The following is a 24,067-nucleotide window of genomic DNA, read 5'->3' as shown; positions in this document are numbered from 1 at the left end:
GGTCCGCATCCTGAAGTGCTCAAGGTTATATGCCTTCTCTAAATTCAGCAGAGTTGAGCTATCTGACAGCACAACCAAGAGAGGCTTGTGTGACATCTTTTTGGGTACTTACAGAGTACTGGCTATGGGGTTAGAGGGCTGCACAGAATTCTATTGTACATGTAGGTACATGTAGGTACATGTAGGCTAGTTGAGGGATTCCATATGTGATGCTTCCTATAGGGTTCATGGATAGGTTTCTTTATAGAGTCCATGAGGTCATTTGTCAAAGACTCTTTGTTGAGTTCCACACCCTTGTTATTATGAGGTCTCATCACTTTTCCCTATTCCTAGTTGTCCCCGAACTATTCAACCATAGTAATTTTCCCAATGTTTTGGGGGGAGTGAGAAACAAATGGAATTTTTAGGCAGTATCCCACATGACTGGGGAAACCTGATACTCATTATGCTTTTACTTTCTCCCTTAGGAGAAATCATGGCCTGAGGAGGTCTCTATTGGCATTGAGCTGTACCACCTTAGGGGAGGAGTGGCACTGCTAAAGTGAAACTGTTCTTACTCTTGTCACTGTGTTGATTCTCAGATATTTTTTTTGCTGCAACAAGGTATTGGGACTTCTCTGTTGGACTCTGGCCTCTGAAAAAGATACTATCACCCTTGTGTGGTTGTCACAATCTGTGTTTCTGTTGGTGATGATGGCTGAAATCTCCTATTCCACCATAATGTCTTCTTTAAATAATTTTTTTTTTAAGATTTTATTTATTTATTTGACAGACAGAGATCACAAGTAGGCAGAGAGGCAGGCAGAGAGAGAGAGGAGGAAGCAGGCTCCCTGCTGAGCAGAGAGCCCAATGCGGGGCTCGATCCCAGGACTCTGAGATCATGACCCGAGCTGAAGACAGTGGCTTTAACCCACTGAGCCACCCAGGCACCCCTAATTTGTTAGATTTTTAAAAGGAGTTTTGAAAAATTATTTCTTTAAAATACAGAAGTCCCATTAGTGGCTGGGCTGTAAGAGAGCAAAAGACAACTATCACCATGTATATATTTCTTATTTGTGTTTTTATGAGAAATTTTATAGATTAATTCTGTTCTACCACAAGGGAATGTATTATGCAGCAGATTTTTCATAGTGAAGTTAAAATAGAGATTATTATTTCTTTTCCTTTTTTTTTTAAGATTTATTTATTTGAGAGAGAGAGAGAGAGCATGAGAAGGGGAGAGGCAGAGGGAGACAGAAAGGGAGAAGCAGACTCCCTGCTGAGCAGGGAGCCACACGCAGGGCTCCATTCCAGGACTCCGCAATCATGACCTGAACTGAAGGTAGATGCTTAACTGATCGAACCACTAAATACCCTAAGATTGTTAATTTCTAAATATTATTACTTTTATGTTTGCACTGAATGCATATAGAGTCTTTAGAAAACCCCATAGTATTTTTTTTCTTTGAGATTTCTTTTAAATGACTTTTCACTGCTGAGTATTGTTAATTATTCAGATGAACACAATATCATTTAGATGGTATTGTTTGCAAAATACTATCATACTCATAAATAAGACGTAGTCATTCAGCTAAAGGATCTTAGGCAATGGTAAGAATGTACTTCAGCTCTGTTTTGAAGAATTTGTATTTCTTTATTTTCAAGATTTATGATATCTTCATATGCAATGTCCAATCTGCTATTAATCTCTTCCAGTGTATTTTTCATTTCAGAGACTACCATTTTTTTTCACACCTAGAAGTTCTTTTAGTTTTTTAAATTTTCCATTTCTCCTTATTATATTCATGTTTTCCTTAAAGAATTGATTGATTGATTGATTTAAGAGAGAGTGCACATGAGTAGCGGGGGTCAGAGGGAGAGGGAGAGGTGGAGTATTTCAAGCAGACTTGGCACTGAGCATGGAGCCTGTCACTGGGCCCTGCGATCATGCCTTGAGCTGAAACCAAGAGCTGAGTGCTTAACTGACTGAGCCACCCAGGCACCCCTCTTGAGTATATTTTAGTATTTTTTTTTAACTTTTTAAAGATATATTTATTTATTATTTTAAAGAGAGATAGAGAGAAAGCACATGTGGTAGGGGAGGGGCAGAAGGAGAGAGAATCTCTAGCAGACTCCAGTGGGGAGCCAGCCATGGGGCTGGCTTTCATGATCCTGAGATCATGACCTGAACCACATCAAGAGTTGGATGATTAACCAACTGAGCCACCCAGGTGCTCCTTTAATATTTATAAAAGGCTATTTTAAAGTCCTTGAATTTCTTGTTCCATTATCTGAGTCATTGATATATCTCCACATTTAAAAAAATTTTTTTCATTTATTTATTTGACAGAGAGAGATCACAAGTAGGCAGAGAGGCAGGCAGAGAGAGAGAGAAGGAAGCAGGCTCCCTGCTGAGCAGACAGCCTGATGTGGGCCTTGATCCCAGGACCCTGGGATCATGACCTCAGCCGAAGGCAGAGGCTTTAACCCACTGAGCCACCCAGGCACCCCCTGTTTTTAATCTTTTGAGGAACACCCATACTGTTTTTCACAGTAACTGCACCAGCTTGCATTCACATGCCTGGTAATTTTTCACTGGATTCTCAACATTGTATATTTATGTTTAGTGTTTGGTTCTTATATTCCTTTAAAGAATATTGAACTTTGTTCTTATATACAATTATTTGTGGATCTGTCTGATGTTTTTTAAACTTTGTTAGTATAGATCAAGGGTAACCTTCCTTCCTGACTAGGGTGAATTTATTTCCATTATTAAGCCCTGACTTTTTCTGGGGACTCTACCTAATGTCCTGTATATATTACAAGGTCTTTCCATTCTGACTAATGGGAACATGAACTATTTTCAGCCTTTTGTGACCTCTGAAAATGATCCATTCTATTGCTTTCCAGTGGTTCTCTCCTTTGCATGAAGTAATTTCTTCTCAGTCATGACAGATAATACTCAAAGAGTGCTCTCTGGTATTTTTTCTATATACAGTTTAATTCTCCATTACTTTGCCTTTCAAATTCGATCTACCTTGGATTTCCTGAACTCCAGTGTGTGCCTGCCCCACTTAATGAGAGTGAGCTCTGTTTGGGTTTCCCCTTCCTTCGCGATAGCTTGAAAACTGCCTTTTCATAGTAACCTGAAGTAATCATAAGTTTGCCTCATTAGCTTCCCTTCAGGGATTATAGTCTTTTGCTGCTTGTGTCCAGTGTCTGAAAATATTTATATATTTTGTATTGTCTTCAAGTTGTTTAAAGCAGCAGGGCATATCTGGTGCCTGTTCCTCTCTATGGCTAGAAGCAGAAGTTAATTCAGCTTTATATGCTGAGAAATGACCCAAAACTTTCAGACAATTTAAAATATCTAAGTCAGTATGAACATATAGTAACTTAATATTAAATCAAAATTATGCCAACAAAGGAGTTTTTTGTCTGGTGAGTTTAATTTTATTCACATGGCATATTAAAATTTTCACAAAAACACTGGGTATTAAAAATTAAACAAATTTTGTTGCTATTATATACAGAGTTTCCAATAGACCTCTCATAATGAAGTTGTTTGACGATAAATGTCATGATGTTTGTCCCTGAAAATTCTTGTGGTTAAAAATTTTGCCAAAACGGGCATCTGTGTGGCTCAGTCATTAAGTGTCTGCCTTTGGCTCATTATGGTGCCAGAGTCCTGGGATCAAGGCCCACATCAGGCTCTCTGCTTGGCGGGAAGCCTGCTTCTCCCTCTCCCTCTTCCCCCTGCTTGTGTTCCCTCTCTCACTGTCTCTCTCTCTCTGTCAAAAAATAAAATCTTAAAAAAAATTTTTTTTTTGCCAAAATATCAGTATTTACCCTTGAGAGTATGTAACTTATTTGTTATTAGCTGAGTTGTTATATTCTTATACTCCTTCGGTTTAAGCCTTGAAGAGAAATGTACGAGCCTGCTGAAATACAGAGCATGGTGTAGGATGAACTGAGATTAACATTAAGTGAGATTGAATAGAACTGTAATTATAGCAATTAGGACTATTAGCGGGGAGTTGTGAGGCTTTTTATTAAAGATAGGTTACTTTAAGTGATGTAATTAATAGTTATCCATACATTATAACCTTTGGTCATTTAAATAATGGATGTTTTCTAATGTTTTTCTGTTTTTTTTTAAATATTAATTCATAGGTTTTCCATAGTACCTTAGTGTATCAGTAATATTTTCATGGCACTTAAAGAGAAATGGGTATTATACCCATTATATTAGAGTATATTATATTATATTATATAGTAATGGGTATTATATTATGTAATATTAATGTATTATTGTAACATGTAATGTATTATAATATGTAATTAAAATATACAAATTAAAAGGAAATGGTTATGTTTGAAATTTTCTTTAATAATCATATTAATTACTAATATATGTTTATAAACCATAATTATTAATTATGGTTATGCTTTAATAACCATAATTATTTGCTATATGATATGAGACTTGGGGTACTGGATAATTTCTCCAACCGTGTGATCAGATAGAGCACTGCTACCTTATTTCACATTGCTTTTTGCTCTTCAAAACTCAACTTTATGAAGTGGTCAAAAACTAAACTTCATAAAGATGATGTCATGAAAGAAATGTAGTACAATCTAATGTTGAAACCATGAACTTCTAGGTAGTATTCTGTGCAGTGTCCAACAGATGTGAAGTATTTCTGTTTTTCCCTCAGACATTTAAAATATCCCACAATGCCCCTGTCTGTTTGTTACAGCACCCCTGGGAGCCTTGGTACACATTCTGGGTAATAGAATTAACTTGTTCTCTTTTAATGTTCATTACTGTTTCATATGGAATTCTGGCATGATTAGTGTCCTAATTTTTTTTATGTTGAGATAGAGAATCCTTTTTGATCATTTTTGACTAACAAGGTTTCTTAAGAAACTGCTTTTGTAATACTAAAGTAAAGGAATAATATATTTGACATTTTCTTGATGGAAAAATGTTTACAGCAGAGGCTCCATAGAAAAATTATTGAATAAATTGGTTTTGTGACTTTGTTTATAATCTGTAACAGAGAAATAATGAATAAGATATTAAAACATTTTAAATGGGATAAAAATGTACTATATATCATTACTGTACAAGGTGTATTGAGTAAACAAAAGAATATGAATTTTATTATGGGGATATAGTAGGGAAGAGAATTAAAACTGAAAATAACCAAAACTATCTGGGCTATTATTGTTCTTGATGATATCAGTTCTTGGAACAGACGTAGGATATTCCTGATTGATCCTTTAGGAATCTGCCTACAGTTCTAAACTATACTATGACTCAAAATGATTTTTTAAAATCATGTACTTTGAGGGGTCCCTGGCTGGCTCAGTTGGAAGAGCATGATGCTTTTGATCTCAGGGGTCATGGGTTCAAGGTGCACATTCAGTCTCGTGATTACTTAAATAAATAAATGTTTAAAAATGATGTATTTTGTAAGAAAGTATATTTGAACTATGTGGACATTTTTGTGTAATATTTTAAGGATATATTTGCAATTCCTTGTGTTCTTAGTTTAATACATTATAAAACAATCATGATGATAATAGCTTACATCTGTCAAGTGTTTACATGGTTCTTAGTACTTTCCATATATTGACTGAATTCTTACAATAGGCCTATGAGATGGGCCTTATTATTAGTCTTATTATTCAGATGAAGGAAATGAACTACAGAGAGATAAAATAATTTGCCCAGACTCACAGAACTAAGTTGTGGCAGTATGTATGTTTCGAGAGCCCCCCCCCCCTTTAAAAGATTTATTTATTTATTTGTGTGTGAGAGAAAGAGAGCATGTGCACATGCATGGGTGGGGAGAGGGGTAGAGGGAGATAATTTTTTTTTAAAGATGTTATTTATTTGATGGAGAGAGACACAGTGAGAGAGAGAACACAAGGAGGGGTAGTGGGAGAGAGAGAAGCAGACTCCTTGTGGAGCAGGAAAGCCCCATATGGGGCTTGATCCCAGGACCTAGGGATCATGACCTGAGCAGAAGGCAGATGCTTGGACTGAGCCACCCAGGCACACTGAGGGAGAGAATCTTAGATTCCCTGCTGAGCGCAGAGCCAAACATGGGGCTCGATCTCGAGACCCATGAGATCATGCCCTGAGCCGAAATCAAGAGTCAAATGCTTAACTGACTGAGCCACCTAGCTACCCCCAGAGATCCTGTTTTTAACCACTACCCAAAGGGAGAATTATCTTTCACATGAATGTTAACAAAGAAAGAAAGAAGAAAACAAGTGAATATGATCTAAATTTATTTTAAGGTCCTACCCTTAGTAAGTAAAGTCTTTTATTAGTGTATTAGAGAAAAGAAGCCAAGCATAATGCTTTAAAACTTTAAGAAATAAAGTAAGTGTATTACTTAGCAGTAGTTTATTCCATTTATCTTATGATGAATTCAAGATTAAAGTGGGAATATGGTTCATGATGAGCTGAAGGAATTGGTTTTAGCAAGTAGTTCATGGGAAGCTACATCTGATTCATGAAAGAAATGACAGGTCAAACTAATGCTTTGGGAGCGAGTATAACTATTGTTTTTTTTTTTTTTTTAAGATTTTATTTATTTATTTGACAGAGAGAAATCACAAGCAGGCAGAGAGGCAAGCAGAGAGAGAGGAAGGGAAGCAGGCTCCCCGCTGAGCAGAGAACCCGATGCGGGGCTCCATCCCAGGACCCTGAGATCATGACCCGAGCCGAAGGCAGAGGCTTAACCCACTGAGCCACCCAGGCGCCCCCTATTGTTAAGCATAATTTTGAACTATAATATTGCTGGAAATGAAAGACATTTGGTTTAGCTGGCCAGCAATATGACATTTAAGTTGTATATTTTACTTCTTTTTTTTTTTATTAATCTAATTTCTTCCTATTACTTTTTTTTTTTTTTTTTTTTGGTTTTTAAGTATTTATTTATTTATTTGAGAGTTAGAGGGAGCTACAGAGAGAGGCAGAAGCAGGCTCCCTGCTGAATAGAGAGCCCAATATGGGGTTGGATCCCAGTGTCCTGGGATCATGACCTGAGCCAAAGGCAGACACTTAACCAATTGAGCTACCCAGGTGCCCCTATATTTTACTTCTTTTTAAAAAATTATTAATTTTTTTATTAACATATAATGTATTACTTGCCCCAGGGGTACAGGTCTGTGAATCGTCAGGCTTACATATTTCACAGCACTCACGATAGCATATGCCCTCCCCAATGTCCATAATACTTCTGTTATTTTTTTTAAAGACTTTTATTTATTCATTTGATAGAGACACAGTGAGTGAGGGAACACAAGCAGGGCATTGGGAGGGGGAGAGACAAACTCCCTGCTGAGCAGAGAGCCTGATGTGGGGCTCAAATCCAGGACCCTGGGATCATGACCTGAGCCGAAGGGACACTCAATGACTGAGCCACCCAGGTGCCCTGTCCATAATACTTCTTAATGAATACTATTGTTTCTTCCTTTTTTGATATAGTCCCATCCCTGCAAAAAAGTACTAGTTATTAGATATGTTTTTATGGTCTTCAATCTTCTTGAAAATTCTATATTTTTTTTTTTGAGTTTTTAAGTTCTAGGTTTGTATAAGATTGTGGTGTGTACTTTTCATACCTGATCGTACTAAATAAATACTTTTAATTCAGAATTATTTTTTAAATGCCTAATATGTGTTTAAGATTCTACTTATATTATGAGAAGAGAGAGGGTGAGGGGAAGGAAAATACATAATGCTTCTCCTGAAAGTGGTTGTGGTAAAAATTGTAATCATTAACTAAGAGATGTCTTCCTTGACCCCCCTTCATTGAATAAATAAGCTCTCTTCCCTGCATTTATTCTGTCTCAACTTATTGTTTGTTTTGTGTATAGTATTTGTTAAATTAAAAGATTCTATTTTCCATGATTAAAGTGTTTTTTCTTATGAGAATCTCTTTCAAAGTTACATAAAATCAGAACTTCTGGAGATGTATTTAAGGTTAAATCTTAAAATTAGGAATTTTAAAACTGACAATATACAGGGGCTCCTGGGTGACTCAGTGGGTTAAGCCTCTGCCTTTGGCTCAGGTCATGATCTCAGGTTCCTGGGATCGAGCCCCACATCAGTTTCTCTGCTCAGCAGGGAGCCTACTTCCCATTCTCTCTCTGCCTGCCTCTCTGCCTACTTGTGATCTCTCTCTTTCTGTCAAATAAATAAATAAAATCTTTAAAAAATAATTTTAAAAAAAACCTGACAATATTAAAGATAGGCTCTTAGCTCAGGCTGCTGCAACAAAATACCATAAACTGAGTTGGTTATACATCACACATTTACTTCTCTCAGTTCTGGAGGCAAGAAGCATGAGATCAGGGTGCATGGTCAGGTTCTAGTGAGAGCCACCAACTTACATCCTCGCATGGGGGCAGGAGAGCTCCCTAGAGTCTTCCTTGCCTTATAAGGGCAGCAAGTCTCTATTTTCAAGTTCCTCCAAATTCCCTACCACCAAATACCATCACACTTAGGATTAGATATCAACATATGAATTTGGGGGAGGGGATATAAACATCCAGTCCATAACAGGAACACAGACTTAGAAGGCACATAGACCAGAGTTTAAATCACAAATAGTTCTGTGTCTTCCTTATTGAAACTCTCTGGGTCTCAGATAATACATCTGTTAAGAGGATTTTAGAAAGAGTTTGTTGAATTAGAGAAGCATTTAATTAAAAGCTTGTCCAAAGTGGCACTGATCCTTAAACAGTTCTCTCAGTCAAAATTTTGATCAGGGGACATGTGAGGAATGTCATATATAATTTTCATCATTGAGGAATTATATAGCAAAGATTTAATTATATGAATATTTTCTTCACTGAGTTGTAGATTCATTTATTTAGAGATTTGTGAGCTATCATTCACCCATGAACTCTATGAGATTGTTATTGGTCAAGGTTTAGGATGAGATTGAGGTACTGATTGAAACAGCTTTACAGGCAGTTCTGACATTTTAGAAGAGAATCTAAACTAGAAAGGTGAATATTGTTAGATCTTTGTGGATGGAAAAATCTGAGATCCAAAACTGAACATTTTGAATGATGTTAGGGAAAAATTTGTTCGTCTCTTATTGGAACTTGCTTACTACTGAACTGTAATATCTATAAAGAAGTTATTTTATGGGTAAGACTGTGGAGATAGGGCTACATGGTATAGAATCTTGGCTGTACCACGTGGCTTATTGTGTGACTTGAGGCCAAATACTCACTCACGTGCCTTAGTTTTCTCTTTCGTGAGATAAAAATAAGAATAGCGTTGTGAGTTAATGCATATGTGGTAGTTATAATAAGGCCTAGCACACTGTGTGTCATCATCACCATCTCATGTTATAGTTTACATTCCTTTTCAGCTCGTTTTTATAGTCTTGTGTGAAGTCAGTTAATGTTTTCCAAATAGGCTTCCAGGAAAACTTGCACCCTTTTTGATGTTATTGTTCCGTAATTTTAAAGCTTATTTGCAGTCTGTTGATCCTTAAACTAATGTGTTTGTGCTTGAATACTCAAATTCAGAAATATATCTAAGTTTCAAATTGAAGTTGATCAGGCTTTACTAATGTTAATTTTTTTACTTTTTCGTATATAATATTTTCAGATTAAGGCTCTGCAGAAATTGCTTTATTTTCCTATTTGTTTTTGTTTTTTACTTCTAAACACAATCTTTTTTTCAGTCTTAGAGATATGTTTTGCTTTCTTTTTAACATTTATTTTTACTATGTGATGGGCTCTTCAATACTTCTTTTACTCACTCTCCATTTCTAGTGTTCTCTCTCTCTCTCTTTGGTCTATAAATGAAAATTCAGTCCTGGAAAATGGGAACCATAAAAAGGAATTAAAAAGGCAAGATGATTTTTAGTATTTTTTGCATGTGTATTTAGGATATATTCTTGAAATACTTGTGCTTGAAGATTTAACCTCATAGAGGATGAGAGATTATGTCATATTTATGTTTATAGTTAAAGTTTAGATGCTTAATAAGCAGGCTGTTGTTATAAGGTTATATTACATACTCTCACCACTGGGGAAACCTCCCTCCTGCTCCATTCCACTCTTAAACACATGGGTTGCACAGCTGCTATATGGTTGTACACTGTCCCATGTGTATTAAGCAAACAGAGCCTGCAAAAGGGTTGCATTTTGGAGCATGGAAGTAGCATGGCTGGTTGGAGACCCCAGAAGTGTAGCTGCCAGAATTCCTCCATCTGGCAGCAGTGCTGCTAGGCAGCTCCACACAGGGCATAAATATATTTTGCTGAAGACTTTTCCTGGTGCAACAGCCATGGATGCCTAGGCAGAGATAGGGATGGAGAGGAAGATAGTGAAAGGAACTAATACAAAGGTGTCTAATTGGAACTATTCTACTGTTTAAGGGGAAAGAATGAATAATGAAGAGTGAAAAAACACATTTGAACTCTTAGTTTTGCAAAAAGCTTGACAAATAGTCTTTTAACTTTTATGAAGACCTTTAAATGAAAGAATTGTGAACTTGTACAGAAGCATAATTACTTTAAAAAATTTAGCCTTCCTATGGATGGCAGAAGGTAACATGAATATAATTTTTAGGGCAGAATAATTATGATTGTCTTTATTTGATGTAAGTTTATTTCTGGTTTCATTAAAAATTCCCAGAACATTGAACATAAGTCAACATTCCATGGAGAAGGAAGTATTATGCAGCTTGCATGTGTGCAGATCTGCATATCGGAGCACAAAATATTGACATGATAATTGCAGTCAAGCCTGAGTGAACAGTGGCCTGTGGGAATTCAGCTGGTGTTGTACCAACTGGATGGCTGCTCAGGACACAGTTTGAAATGCAAGGTGCAAGTTAGCACTTTATTCAGCACAGGCAGGCATCATTTAAAAATCCTTGGGGGCAGCCCTGGTGATATGCAGATGTTAAAACAGTCTGTTGTGAAGTGCTGATATTTTTGAACACTGTGAAAGACTTCTAGATTCTGAGTGAAAAATATTTGCACAGTTATTAAAGACATATAATACACAATCTTTTCCAGCTCTTTTCTGGATGTTTTAGATAATGAGTGTTGAGTATATGCAGAAGTATCTGGACATGTAGTTAGAAGAAACAGGAAAATCAGGAACCAGATAAAGTCATTTAGTTTCTAACTATAAAACTGAAAATGTGTGGAGTTTCAGCTTTATATATTTAGGAGTGATGTTGAGTGGGTATCTAAAACAAAAGTATTTTATTCAGTACTGTGTTAAATCTAAGTTGTGACATTCTAGTAAATTATTGCTTTTTTGTTTGCGAAGTTCATCTGTACACCATAATTTACAAATTCAGTTGAAGTTGCTATACCCTAATTCCATTCTTTATTCTGGTTTGGAACTACTTGATTAAACAAGAAAAAAAATAATCTGTCCGTTTTTACCTGTCAGGCTGAGTCTTCTGCACAAGTTTTGCCTTTCATATATAGTTTAAATATGTTGAAGTATAAAATATATGTAGAAATTCTGGATTATGTGGTAAAAATTAAGCTTTGATCTTAAAACAAAATAGATATTTTAAATATACTTGGACCTTTAAAATATTTTCTACCAAAGGTCTTAGGAGTTATTGATTTGGTAATGTATTTTTATTAAGAGTATTAGAGTTTTTTCAATAGTTGTTTTTACTCTGGAGTAAACATATTTGAAAAATATTTGTGTTAGGTTTTTAAGTTTTCCTTTTTTTTTTTCAAGCTTTCTTACTATATTATTCATAGATACTATCCTAGCAATTTATTATGCATATTCAAAGTAGAAAAAGTTATGAAACAGTTCATGAATAAAAGGATAGATAATTTGATAATGGTATAATTCGTATTTCCCTAAACTTCCATTTTTATCAGTCTTACTGTTTTAGAATCTTAATGTTAACCAGAAATTGAGAAAGCATTTAAATGGAAAGTCATTAATAAGAAAATGTGCATTTTAATAGATTCTGTGCTCAAGTGAAAGAAAACTAAGTCCAACTAGGTTTATTTTGTGTATTATTGTTATCTGTTAATTAAAAATAATCAATGTCAGTAAGTTTTGCTTTTTTATTTTCTTTGTTTTCTAAATCAGACCGATATCATTGCCTCATTTATAGTTAAATGTTTCTTTTTAGACTCTAATATTTCATTTTTGACATCTCATTAAAAATGGGCTCAAACCCAGAAAATATGATCCTGTCATATTGTATAATATATGGCATGGTCTATAACACAGTAAAATTTTGCTTCTTAATGATTTAGAATAATTTTTCAGATTTTTGAGTTTAGAAAAATGGCAAAAAGTTAACATGGTAATTCATGTGACTAAGTGCAGCAATGTTAAATGTTTAAATGGGTAGTACTCTTGGGAAAAGTGATTGGAGCTTTAAACTTGTACGCACTTGACAGCGTCTCTTCACTTCATTTTTCATCCTAAAGAAGTCTGCAAATATTCTTAGCTCACATCATTATTGCACATCAGTGGTTCTAATTAGCTAAACAGGAGTTTGTCTCAGTCATTGATCATCATCAGCTTCTTGACAGTGTCTTTTTTTTTTTTAGGAACCTTTCGTTACATCTTATAAATACATAGAATATATATTAACTGAATTGACCAAATAGGTTGGTGATGTTTTCAACTTGAAACAACTTTTTAAATTGTATTATCTTAAGTAAAAATGTATTCATATTGTAGCGCTGTTTTCTCTTGGGGGCATTTTCCTGTTATGAAAATAATACATATCATGTACCACCAGGAGGAGCTGCTGGACAAATCTCTATATAGACTTTGAATTGGGATTTTTTTTCCAATTTCAAAACTATAATATAATCATTAAATTTGGAGGTTTTTTGTTTAAAATACATCACTGAAGCATATTTTTGTTTACATTTGACTGGAAGTTTATATTTCATTTATGACCTACATTTTATTACTCAGCTTTATCAGTTATTGTGATTTCGGTGACTCAGACTTAGTGTATGTCAGCATCCCTTGAGGCTTTGTGTTCAGGCTATTATAACCGAATACCATAGATTAGGTGGTTAAAAAGCCAAACATTTATTTCTTACTTTTCTGAGGATTAGGAAGTCCAGTATCAAGGTGGCTGCTGATTCCATTCCTTGTGAGAGCTCTGTTGCAGACAGCTGCCTTCTCGCTGTAATTTTACATGATAGAGAGGGAGATCATTTTTCTCCTGTTCTTTGTAGATTGCCTAATCCTTTCCATGAAGGCTCTACCCTCATGAATTCCCAAAGGCCCCACCTGCAAAAACCAGCACACTGGGATTAGGGCTTCAACATATGAATATGAAACATTCAATCCATAGCACCTTGTTATGGTTAAACACAGATTGCTGGGCCCTGCTCTAGACTCTCTGCCCTTAGAGAGGGTGGAAGATAGTGCATTTCTAGCAAGTTCCTAGGTGATGCTAATTGTACTTCTCTGATGACCTATAGTATAGGAACCGCTGGGTTAGACTGTGACTGAATTATCTACATAATTGTGTCATAGGAAATAACTACCCTGGTACCGGGTTCATTTGGAAGCTGTAGTAACGCTTTTGTTTGAGTTTTGTGGCATGTAGTCTAGTTTTATCCTATCTCATTTAAAAGGACCGCGAGAATGTATTTTGACACTGGTGGGGATTTTAAGCTTATTATAAAAGAGTGGATTAGAAAAACTTGATCCCTATAAATTAAACTAATTCCTGGGAATTTAAAGTCAGACTCATAGCATATCCGGAAAGCAACTTACAGGGATAGTTTCTGACTATAATTAATGTCTTGACTGTTAAATCCTGTTACATGTTGGGTAAACCCAATCATGCCCTTCCCTTTGAGATTTGAAGCCATTTTTCCCCAGATGCATATACTTTGAATTGATGTAGTACTCTTTTGTAATACTCATGGTTTTATAATATCAGATTAAAAGTTCAAGTGATAATTTGAGAGTATATGTGACAAATGAAAGTCAAAAGGTATATATATATATATATTTATATATTTTTTCTTTTCTTTTTTATTAAGTTTTTTACTTTAATTCCAGTGTTATATTAGTGTTATATAGTGTTATATTAGTTGCAAGTATACAATGTAGTGACAAGTGAAAGCCTAAGGATATATATATTTTTTTCTTTTCTCTTTTTATTTTTCATTTTAATTTTGTGACAAATGAAAGCCAAAGGGTATATATATATATTTTTTTCTTTTTTTGTTAAGTTTTTAATTTTATTTCCAGGATAGTTAACATACAGTGTTATGTTAGTTGCAGGTGTACAATATAGTGCTAAAGGGCATATGTTTTTAATATACAAAATAGTTTTATACATCAAAAAATACAAAATGGCAGATACATTCACTGGCACTGGAAACTTAGGAAAAATAAGGGAAAAAGCATTTCAATTGATGAAAAAGTGGTTAATTTCACTATTAATAAAAGAACCGCAAATATAAAGAGAGCCTGGTTGAAGACAATGGACTGTGATTGTGCATCAGATGTGCTACAATAGTTGGTTAATAGAAAATAAAATAATAAAGCATGATAAAGCAAAAGCAGTAAAAACAGTAGTTGTAAAATATTATGTTTGTATTGTGTACCTATATCCGGAGAGCTGAACATGGCTAGAGAAAAAATCTGAACCATGATGTCTGGTCATATGTGAATTTATGACCACTAACCTTCGGGGTCTCTAGCACTGGTTAGGTGATATCCTGTATTTATTTATTTATTTATTTATTTTTTCCTGACTCACTTACCATCCCAGTATCCCAGAAGGCTATTTGATGTTTACTCTCTTGTCAGCTTCTAACACTTTGTTTCCCCTTCTCACTTTCAGGTGATGGACAGTTATTATGAATTTGTTAAATTCATGTTCAGTGGTGCACAGGGTGCTGGATGGTGAGCCATGGTTCAACAACAGACCACAAGGGAAATTAAAATAGAGGTTTATTATTCACAGATCCTGGAGAAAGTATCCAGTATACCTCAAGGGGCCACATGGGAAGTCAAGGCACAGTATGGGGAAAGATAGGATCTGGGCACATGCTTTTCTGAGGTTTCGCAGGTGGAGCGCTTTGGGTTTTCCAGGCTAAGGTGGATTGGTCAAACCAAAAGAGCCAGGTTTTAATCGGCTCTATGGGGGATGGATCTTTTATAAGGGACATAAAAGGGAAAGGTGTTAGGAGGTAGGGGACACAATTGATCACAAGGGCTGTTGGGGAAGTCCTATCAAGAACTTACTTGTGACTCTGCAGGCTGCTATCTGGGGCACTTGCATGGGCTAGCTTCATTTAAGGTCACTTCAGGCTGCTTGGCCAAACCCAAGAGGATGCCAAGGCAGCAATCATGGAGTAGCTTTAGCTAAACTCTTGACAATCCCCTTGCTTCCTACACCACTGAGTAAATAGAAGCTTTTAGAAGAGAGCTTTCCCGTCTTCCCATAACCATGTCTGCCAAAATATCTGAATCTGTACCCACATTTTCTCTTTTTATTTCTTTGGAAGAACTGTTTATGCTGTCATCTAAGCCCAGACTGTGTACACTAAAGACTCAAGGACCCAAGGATGTCACTCTGCGTTCTCCTTTCTCTCTCTCACATCATCAGTATCACTCACTGTCCTGGGTCATTCCTGTCGACATACTCACATGCAGTTTTATCTTCAATCTTTTGAGATAAATCTCTTTTGATCTCACATTTCCCTTGAAGTACTGTTCCATTTCTCTGCTCCTTTTTACAGCAAAATTCCTCTGAAAAGTAGTCTTTACTATCTCCATTTTTTTTCTTTCTCTCTTGATCTCACTCCAATTAGGCTTGTATATCCACCATTCTCCTAAAACAGCTCTGGTCAAAATCACCAGTGACTTCAATACTGCTAAATCCCAGTAGTTAATTTTCAGTTTTATTTTCTTTAGCATGTTTGCAGCATTGGCCAAGGGTGATTCCTTTCTTCTAGGAATACTTGTTCAATTAGTTTTCTCTCTTGATTCTGCTTTTGCATGACTTTTATCCTTCGTAGTATCATTGGTTGTTTTTCCCTCATCTTACTAATTTATAAATGTGGAGTGCTTCAGAACCCAATTCCTCAGATTTTTTGATCCAAAAGCACTCCTTAGGCGATCTCACCTACCCTTTAGTCTTAAATATATTTGGATGATGCCTAAAGTTTTATCTTCAGCCTTCACTACTTGACTGATTCCAGACTTGTTTACCCAGCCACGTCTTGGGTGTTGATTAGACATCGCATATTTAACATGTCCAAATCCCCAAGTCTAATTCCCTCTCTCTCTTCATCTAGATCTCAGATAATGTCTACTCCATTCTTCCAGTTATTCAGACAACATATTGGAAACATTCTTGACTTCTCTCTTTCACTTATATCTCTTATCTACTGCTTCAAGAAATCCTGTTAACTCTACCTACAAATTATCAAGAATTTTATCACTTTCTCAGTTACCACCACCATTACCTATCTTGTCCAGTTCATCTTTAGTTCTCACCCGAGGTATTTTAGTTGACTCCTGTTGTCTCTGCTTCCACTTTTGATTTCTAGAGTCTGTCCTCAGCCCATGATATTCATGAAATATTAATTCATGTTACAACTATATTTAAAACTATCCTCTGTCCTCCCATTTTACTGAGAGTCAAATCCAATGTATAGCTTAAAAGGCCATATATTACTTTATTTCCAGTGACCATTGTGTCCTCAGCCACCATTCTCCCTTTGTATGAACATTATTATTTTACTGTTCTTTAGATACATCGATTGTGCTCTTGGCCTTAGTGTCTTTGCACTTGCTTCTGGTCCCAAGGCCTGGAAAACTCTTCCCTGAAATCTCTATGACTCTTCCTTCCTTCCTTCAGGTTTCTGCTTACCTATCATCTTTAAGGGCAACCATTTTTACATTATCCTTTTTTTATATTTAAAATTTCTAAATTTTTTTAAAGATTATTTATTTCTTTGACACAGAGAGAGAGAGAGATCACAAGAGAGGCAGGCAGAGAAATAGGGGGTAGCAGGCTTCCCGCTGAGCAGAGAGAGCGATGCGAGACTCGATCCCAGGACCCTGAGATCTGACCTGAGCCTAACGCAGAGGCGCAACACTCTGAGCCACCCAGGCACCCCAAAATTTTTAAATTTAATTTAATTTTTTATTTTCTTATTTTTTTTTACATTTTTACATTATCCTATATAAAATAGCAGCAGCCTTCCTTTTGCTTCCCAGTTCTCCAAGATGAGACATTCCTTTCTGCATTATACTCGTTTATTGTTCTTATACTTCTAGCCACTTGACATATTATGTATTCACTTAATATCATTTATTTTCAGATTCTATAAGCTAGAACATTAATTCCATCAAGGAAGCACTTGGTTTATTTTGTTTGCTACAGTTCCCTAGTCCCTAGGATGATGCCTGTCATACAAATGCTTGTTGAGTGAATGATGGATTAATGTGTATGTGTGTGTGTGTGTGTTTAAGAATTTGTTCTGGTAGATATTCTTTCAATCTGAGGATTCTATTTAATTCTAAAATATTCTCAGCAGTTCTCTTCTAAAAATACTGCTTTATCGGGACGCCTGGGTGGCTCAGTGGGTTAAGCCTCTGCCTTTGGCTCAGGTTATGGTCTCAGGGTCCCGGGATCGAGCCCCGCATCGGACTCTTTCTGCTTGGCGGGGAGCCTGATTCCCCCTCTTTTGCTGCCTGCCTCTTTGCCTACTTGTGAGCTCTCTTTCTCTCTCTGTCAAATAAATAATAAATAAAATCTTTTAAAAAAATAAATAAAAATACTGCTTTATCTTTCATCCCATTATTATCTACTTCTGGAACTCTTTAGGCATATGTTGGGAGTTTCAAGTGAAACCTACATGTCTTAACTGTCTTTTCATATTTTTAGTCTCATTTATATAGTGTTCTGGATGAATATCTCATTGTTATCATCCCTTTGCCTTATTCTCTTCTTACATCTAGTTTTGAGGTATGCCCATTGAATTGTTTTTATTGTTTTTGTTATTAATTTAAGTCATTCTTTTTAGGTCATAAAAATCCTTACTTATTTTAAAGTCTTCTTCAATGTGTTCTGTTATTTTCATTTTGTCTAGAGTGATTGCTTCTTTGAATTATTGAGTTAGTGTGTGTATGTGTTATGTGCGTGTAAAGTGTCTGTTCTCTTCTTGTGTTTTGGATTTTTTTATCCGTGGTCAAATCTTGAGTAAGAGGATGGCTGTTACTGTTATCTTTCTTCTTTCTCCACCACCCTTCTTTGTCTAATGCTTTTTTTTTTTTTTTTCTCTAGAAATTTTGTGCTTACCACTGAATAGTCACACTCACCCCATCCTGAACTAGGTTTTATATTGGTAGCTTGGGGCTTTTAGCCAACAGTGACATAGAGGATTTGTTGTATTTAGTGCCTGAGCTGTGGAGTGTTTTGTCTCAGTGCCTGATTGGGATGCTGTCTATAAACTTTTGCCTTTCTAAACTTTCATGTAATCCTAGTTCCAGGTGAGGGTGGGGAGAAATTTTTTTCCAGACTCCTTTCAGAAGCTGGGAGTCCTACTCTAGTCTCTGGTTTCTAACAATGAGTGTAACTATCCTTCTACATATTGAGCAGCACACTTTTTCCTAATTGTCCCCAGGCACCAAGTTCTTTTTCACCTTAGCCTTCCTGCCTTGAAATCTGGACAGTATACAACAGCTTCCTCCTTGTTTATAGCATTGTATTTCTGTTTAGTTTGTGATCCTTAGAGATTTGGGTATCTCCTTAATCTTTTTCTATTATGTTTGTCTATTAATATTATAAATTGAGAGAATGGGGAAGAGCCTCAAAGTGTAAACTTACTGTGCTAACTTATTGGAAAAGTCTAATTTAAGTTTTTTTTTTTTAAAGATTTATTTATTTATTTGACAGAGAGAGATCACAAGTAGGCAGAGAGGCAAGCAGAGAGAGTGAGAGGGAAGCAGGCTCCCCGCCGAGCAGAGAGCCCGACGTGGGACTCGATCCCAGGACCCTGAGATCATGACCCGAGCCGAAGGCAGTGGCCTAAACCACTGAGCCACCCAGGCACCCCAAGTTTTTAAAATGTCTAAGTACACCATCTGAATTTATTTCTTATAACCCATGATGGGCTTTTCTGATTGGTGTCTCTTCATTCTTTTGTGCCTCTAAGGCTCTTTGGTTCATTTCAGTGTTTCACAATTGAGGGTTCTTTTCTTCTTCCTTACTTGTCACTTTGGATTCATTAGTGATTTCAGTATAGGTTTCTTTTTACCTATTTTTAGGTGAGATTGGGCATGTTCAGGGTGGTATGGCTGTAGACTGTTTATTTTTGAAAGTTTTTAAAAAATATAAATAAATGCCCAATAAATTTCTATCCCATTTTAAAAATTTGTTGTTAGGAAATCTCTAGCTCTCTTTTGATTTTTTAACTTCAAATAGAAGTAAATAAATAGAAATAAATAGTAGAAATATATTTTATTATTAATTATGGGTTTAAAGTATTTATATTAAGAACATATTGTCTTATTATTTTAAATTGATGATATAGTGGTTATTGCAATCAATATTAAGCATGTTTTAAGTATTTTTTTATCACGCATCTAAATCTGGAAACTAAATTGTTGTTTTGGTATGAAGTTGTCTTAGTTGTCAGTAGTTTGTAAGTTGTTGTCACTTGCCATATGGTTTCTGATTAATTCTGAAAGGACTGTCAACCCCAGATAATTTAATTTTCTGTATTTTATAAAGTGGTACTCATTTTCAGGATGTGAAAATTTAGAGGTTTAGCAACCAATTTTGACGAATAAACTCTATATTTTTCTTTCTAGAGAAAAACAGAAATCTGAAACTAAAGACAGAAAAATTTTAGAAATTCTGCAAGTCAAGGATGCTAAAATACAAGAATTGGAACAGGTTGGTGTTGTGCCAGAAAATACTAAAAATTAATTTTTATTTTAGTAGATCTTTACAATTATTTTTAATTTTTTTTGCAGTAATGTTCATTAAGAATATTAGAGTCATTATATCAAATATTACCATTTTGAAACTACTATATAAGATTATTAATAATCTTATATAGTACTTATATTACTATATAAGAAACTAGTATATATAAGATTATTCTTCCCTATTGTACTTTGTTTATAGCCTGTTGGTTTTTTAATTAATAGGCTATGCCATTTATACTTTAAAACTCTTAAGATAGTGTTATGGTTTTATAGTAGAATCTAGCAGTTATTGTTTTATTAAACTTTATCTTTTATTATTAGCAGTAACCATTTTATTACTAGCAGTATCATTGAAACTTATGAATTTTCAGATGGTTTAATTTATTAAAAAGATTAACAAATAATTGGGATGATTCTATTTGATCTCTTGAAAACTTGTACTTTTGATTCATACAATCCCATTTTACATAAAATCAGTAAATTATTCAATTACATATATAATAAGATTATGTGTAATTATATAATTAGTATGTTATCACTGCAAAAATCCATGTGATCAGTGCTTCCCAGAGCTATTTTCAAAGTATAAACATCTCAAAATGAAGGAGAAAGAAATGTATTGTAATAATGACCTATATTGTGATAAAATATTTAAATTCATTTTGTACCCAGTTGTTCACTATATGCTGAATTGCCTGTAATTTTTCCTGGGTAAATAGATCCTCTTTTTTTTTTTTTTTTTTAAGATTTTATTATTTATTTGACAGACAGAGATCACAAGTAGGCAGAAAGGCAAGCAGAGAGAGAGAGAGAACAAGAGAGGAGGAAGCAGGCTCCCTGCTAAGCAGAGAGGCCGATGCGGGGCTCGATCCCAGGATCCTGGGATCATGACTTGAGCTGAAGGCGGAGGCTTTAACCCAGGGGCCCCAAATAGATCCTCTTTTAGGAGGCATTGCTCTTTGACTTTTGACTCTATTTTCCTTCCTAGACAGTTAAAGTTTTAGGAGAATTTTGGTCTAAGTTTGGTTACTCTTAAAGGTTTTTTTAATTAAAGGACTTTAGGTGAAAGTTACCTTAGAAAAGATTCAATTTTTTTATGGTCTCTACATCTATATAATGACTTTCTAAAATGGAATATAGACTCTTATCTGACATATAAATTTAAAATTTTAATGTTCTCTAATGTTGTGTTTTCCTTACGGGAAATATCATAATTGATACTATAATGATAAAATTTTAGAAATGAATTCTAGTCAGTTTGCTCTGGGGGAAAAAAAGTTGTATTTGCTACTTGAATATCAAAAAAGAGCAAAATGAATCCTAAGATGGATAAATACTGTTGTGTGCTTACTATATTAATTAAACTAGACTAAGCTACCTGATACAACCTTATGACTTAAAAATGGCAAATGCCATTTGTACTTATACTTCGCTGAGAAAAACTAATCATATTGGCTACCCCAGGATTCAGGAGGTTTGGGAAAATGTAAATCCAGGCTGAGAACCTGTCTTCAGTATTCTATAGAAAAGAATGGATTTTGCCACTCTTTGGTTTTAGGGAATGCTGAGGTTACCAGATCTAGATAGCTAGGTATAGCATACCATTTTTTTAAAAATGTTGACACTTTCTTTCTTTCTTTTGTTTTTAAAGATTGTATTTATTTATTTGACGGAGAGAGACGCAGCGAGAAAGGGAACACAAGCAGGGGGAGTGGGAGTGGGAGAAGCAGGCTCTCCGCCAACCAGAGAGCCTGATCCAGGGCTAGATCCCAGCACTCTGGGATCATGACCTGAGCTGAAGGCAAACACTTAAGGAGTGAGCCACCCAGGTGCCCCTAAAATGTTGACTTTTAAAAATGACAATATATTTCCCCTTTTCTTTACTAAATTCTTTTTTCTATTTCTTCTTCCTTAGGTAGATACTATTTAGTTATTTACCTTTTTTAAGCAGAACCACTTAGCTCATGGATAAAATATTAAATTTTCTTAAGAGAAATTATTTGTTTTTTATGGGCCCTAATTTCTTAGCCTAAATCATGTATATTTTTGTTCAGTGATGGTTATAACTTTCTACAAGGTATAATATACTAAATGTGTCTACTATCCTGTGATGAACTATGGAAAATTTAGAGTTATAATTTTTGCCTTTAATGATTTTTAAATCCCTTTGAGGAGTAGGGTGGGGATAAAAGTAAGGTACAAGTAACCATATTCTCCTACATGATATTACAGATTGTGAGAGGATGGGGAACCTCATGTACCCGTTCACATTTATATCACTGATGTCCATTATTTCTGTATTGCTTGACATATAACAGATTCTCAGTGAATATTGTTCAATGAGTGATATATATTATTATTATTATTATTTTATTGAAGTATAATTGATATACAGTAGCCTGTTATTTTCAGATGTACATCATAGTGATTTCATATTTTTATACATTATGAAATGATCCCCACAAGAAGTCTAGTACCATCTCTCATCATACAAAAGTATTGTAGTATTAGACATCTTCCTGTGCTGCACATTACACCCCCATGATTTATTTATTTTATAACTGGAAATTTGTACCTCTTAATTCCCTTCACCTATTTTTACCCACACCCCACCTCCCTCCCTTTTGGCAATGACCAGTGTGTTCTATGTATTTGTGAATCTGTTTCTGTTTTTTTTGTTTGTTCCTTTGCTTTGTTTTTTTTTTTTTTTAAATATTTTATTTATTTGACAGAGAGAAATCACAAGTAGGCAGAGAGGCAGGCAGAGAGAGAGGAGGAAGCCGGCTCCCCACGGAGCAGAGAGCCCAATGTGGGGCTCGATCCCAGGACCCTGGGATCATGACCTGAGCCGAAGGCAGAGGCTTTAACCCACTGAGCCACCCAGGTGCCCCTGCTTTGTTTTTTAACTTCCATATATAAATGAAATGATACAGTGTTTGTCATTTTCTGTATGACTTATTTCATTTAGCATAATACCCTCTAGGTCCATCCATGTCACAAATGGCAAGATCTCATTCTTTTCTAACACTGAGTAATATTCCACTGTATATACACCACATCTTCTCTATCCATTTGTCTCACCATGGACGCTTAGGTTGCTTTAATATCTTGGCTATTTTAAATAATGGTGCCGTGAACATAGTGGTTCATATATCTTTTCAAATTAGTGAAAACTCACTTTTGTGAGGTTTTTTTTTTAGTGTTTTCATTTTTCGGGGGCAAATACCCAGTGGTGAAATTACTGGATCATGTGGTATTTCTATTATTTTTTTGGAGGGTGTTTCTATTTTTAACTTTTTGAGGCACCTCCATACTGTTTTCCACAATGGCTGCACCAAGTTACATTCCCAGCAGTGCGTGAGTGTTCCTTTTTCTTTACCCATCCTTAGCAACACTTGTTATTTTTGTCTTGTTGATACTACCCATTATAACAGATGTCAGGTGATATCTCATTGTGGTTTTGATTTGGATTTCCCTGATGATTGGTGATGTGCATCATATCATGTGTCTGTTGGCCATCTGTATGTCTTCTTTGGAAAACTGTTTCTTCATGTCTTCTACCCATTTTTAATCAGAGTATTTTGTAAATTAACATATAATGTATTATATGTATTGTATTATATGTATAATGTATTGTTTTTATTAACATATAATGTATTATTTGCCCCGGGGTACAGGTCTGTGACTCGTCAGGCTTACACATTTCACAGCACTCATCATATCACATACCCTCCCCAATGTTCATAACAGTATTGTTTTTTGGAGATTTTGTTGTATAAGTTCTTTATATATTTTGAATACTAACCCTCTATTACATATGTCATTTACAAATATCTTCTCCCTTTTAGTAGGTTTCCTTTAGTATGGTTGATGGTTTCCTTTGCTGTGCTAAGCTTTTTATTTTGATGTAGTCCTAATGTTTATTTTTGGCTTTATTTCCCTGGCCTTAGGAGACATATCCAGAAAAATGTTGCTACGACTGATGTCAGAAATTTCTGCCTTTATTGTCATCTAGGGTTTTTATGGTTTCAGATCTCACACTTAAGTCTTTAATCCGTTTTGGGGTTATTTTTGTGTGTAATATAAGAAAGTGGTCCAGTTTCATTCTTTTGCATGTAGC

At 35.3% G+C, this 24,067-nt stretch overlaps 1 protein-coding gene across 8 annotated transcripts in view; it reads left to right on the top strand.

Moving 5' to 3' along the window:
• CNTLN (centlein) overlaps positions 1-24,067 on the top strand; it is a 299,263-nt gene that overhangs the window by 68,799 nt on the left and 206,397 nt on the right. For all 8 annotated transcript variants that reach the window (XM_046023817.1, XM_046023821.1, XM_046023820.1 and 5 more), the window contains exon 3: positions 19,828-19,912. In XM_046023817.1, the coding sequence (XP_045879773.1) occupies positions 19,828-19,912 (85 nt within the window). The remainder of the gene's footprint in view (positions 1-19,827; positions 19,913-24,067) is intronic.

The sequence above is a fragment of the Meles meles genome, chromosome 11, assembly GCF_922984935.1.
Source record: "Meles meles chromosome 11, mMelMel3.1 paternal haplotype, whole genome shotgun sequence".
Classification (NCBI taxonomy): domain Eukaryota; kingdom Metazoa; phylum Chordata; class Mammalia; order Carnivora; family Mustelidae; genus Meles; species Meles meles.
Note: the sequence above shows the minus strand (reverse complement) of the source record. Positions and strands in the feature narration are given on the sequence as shown.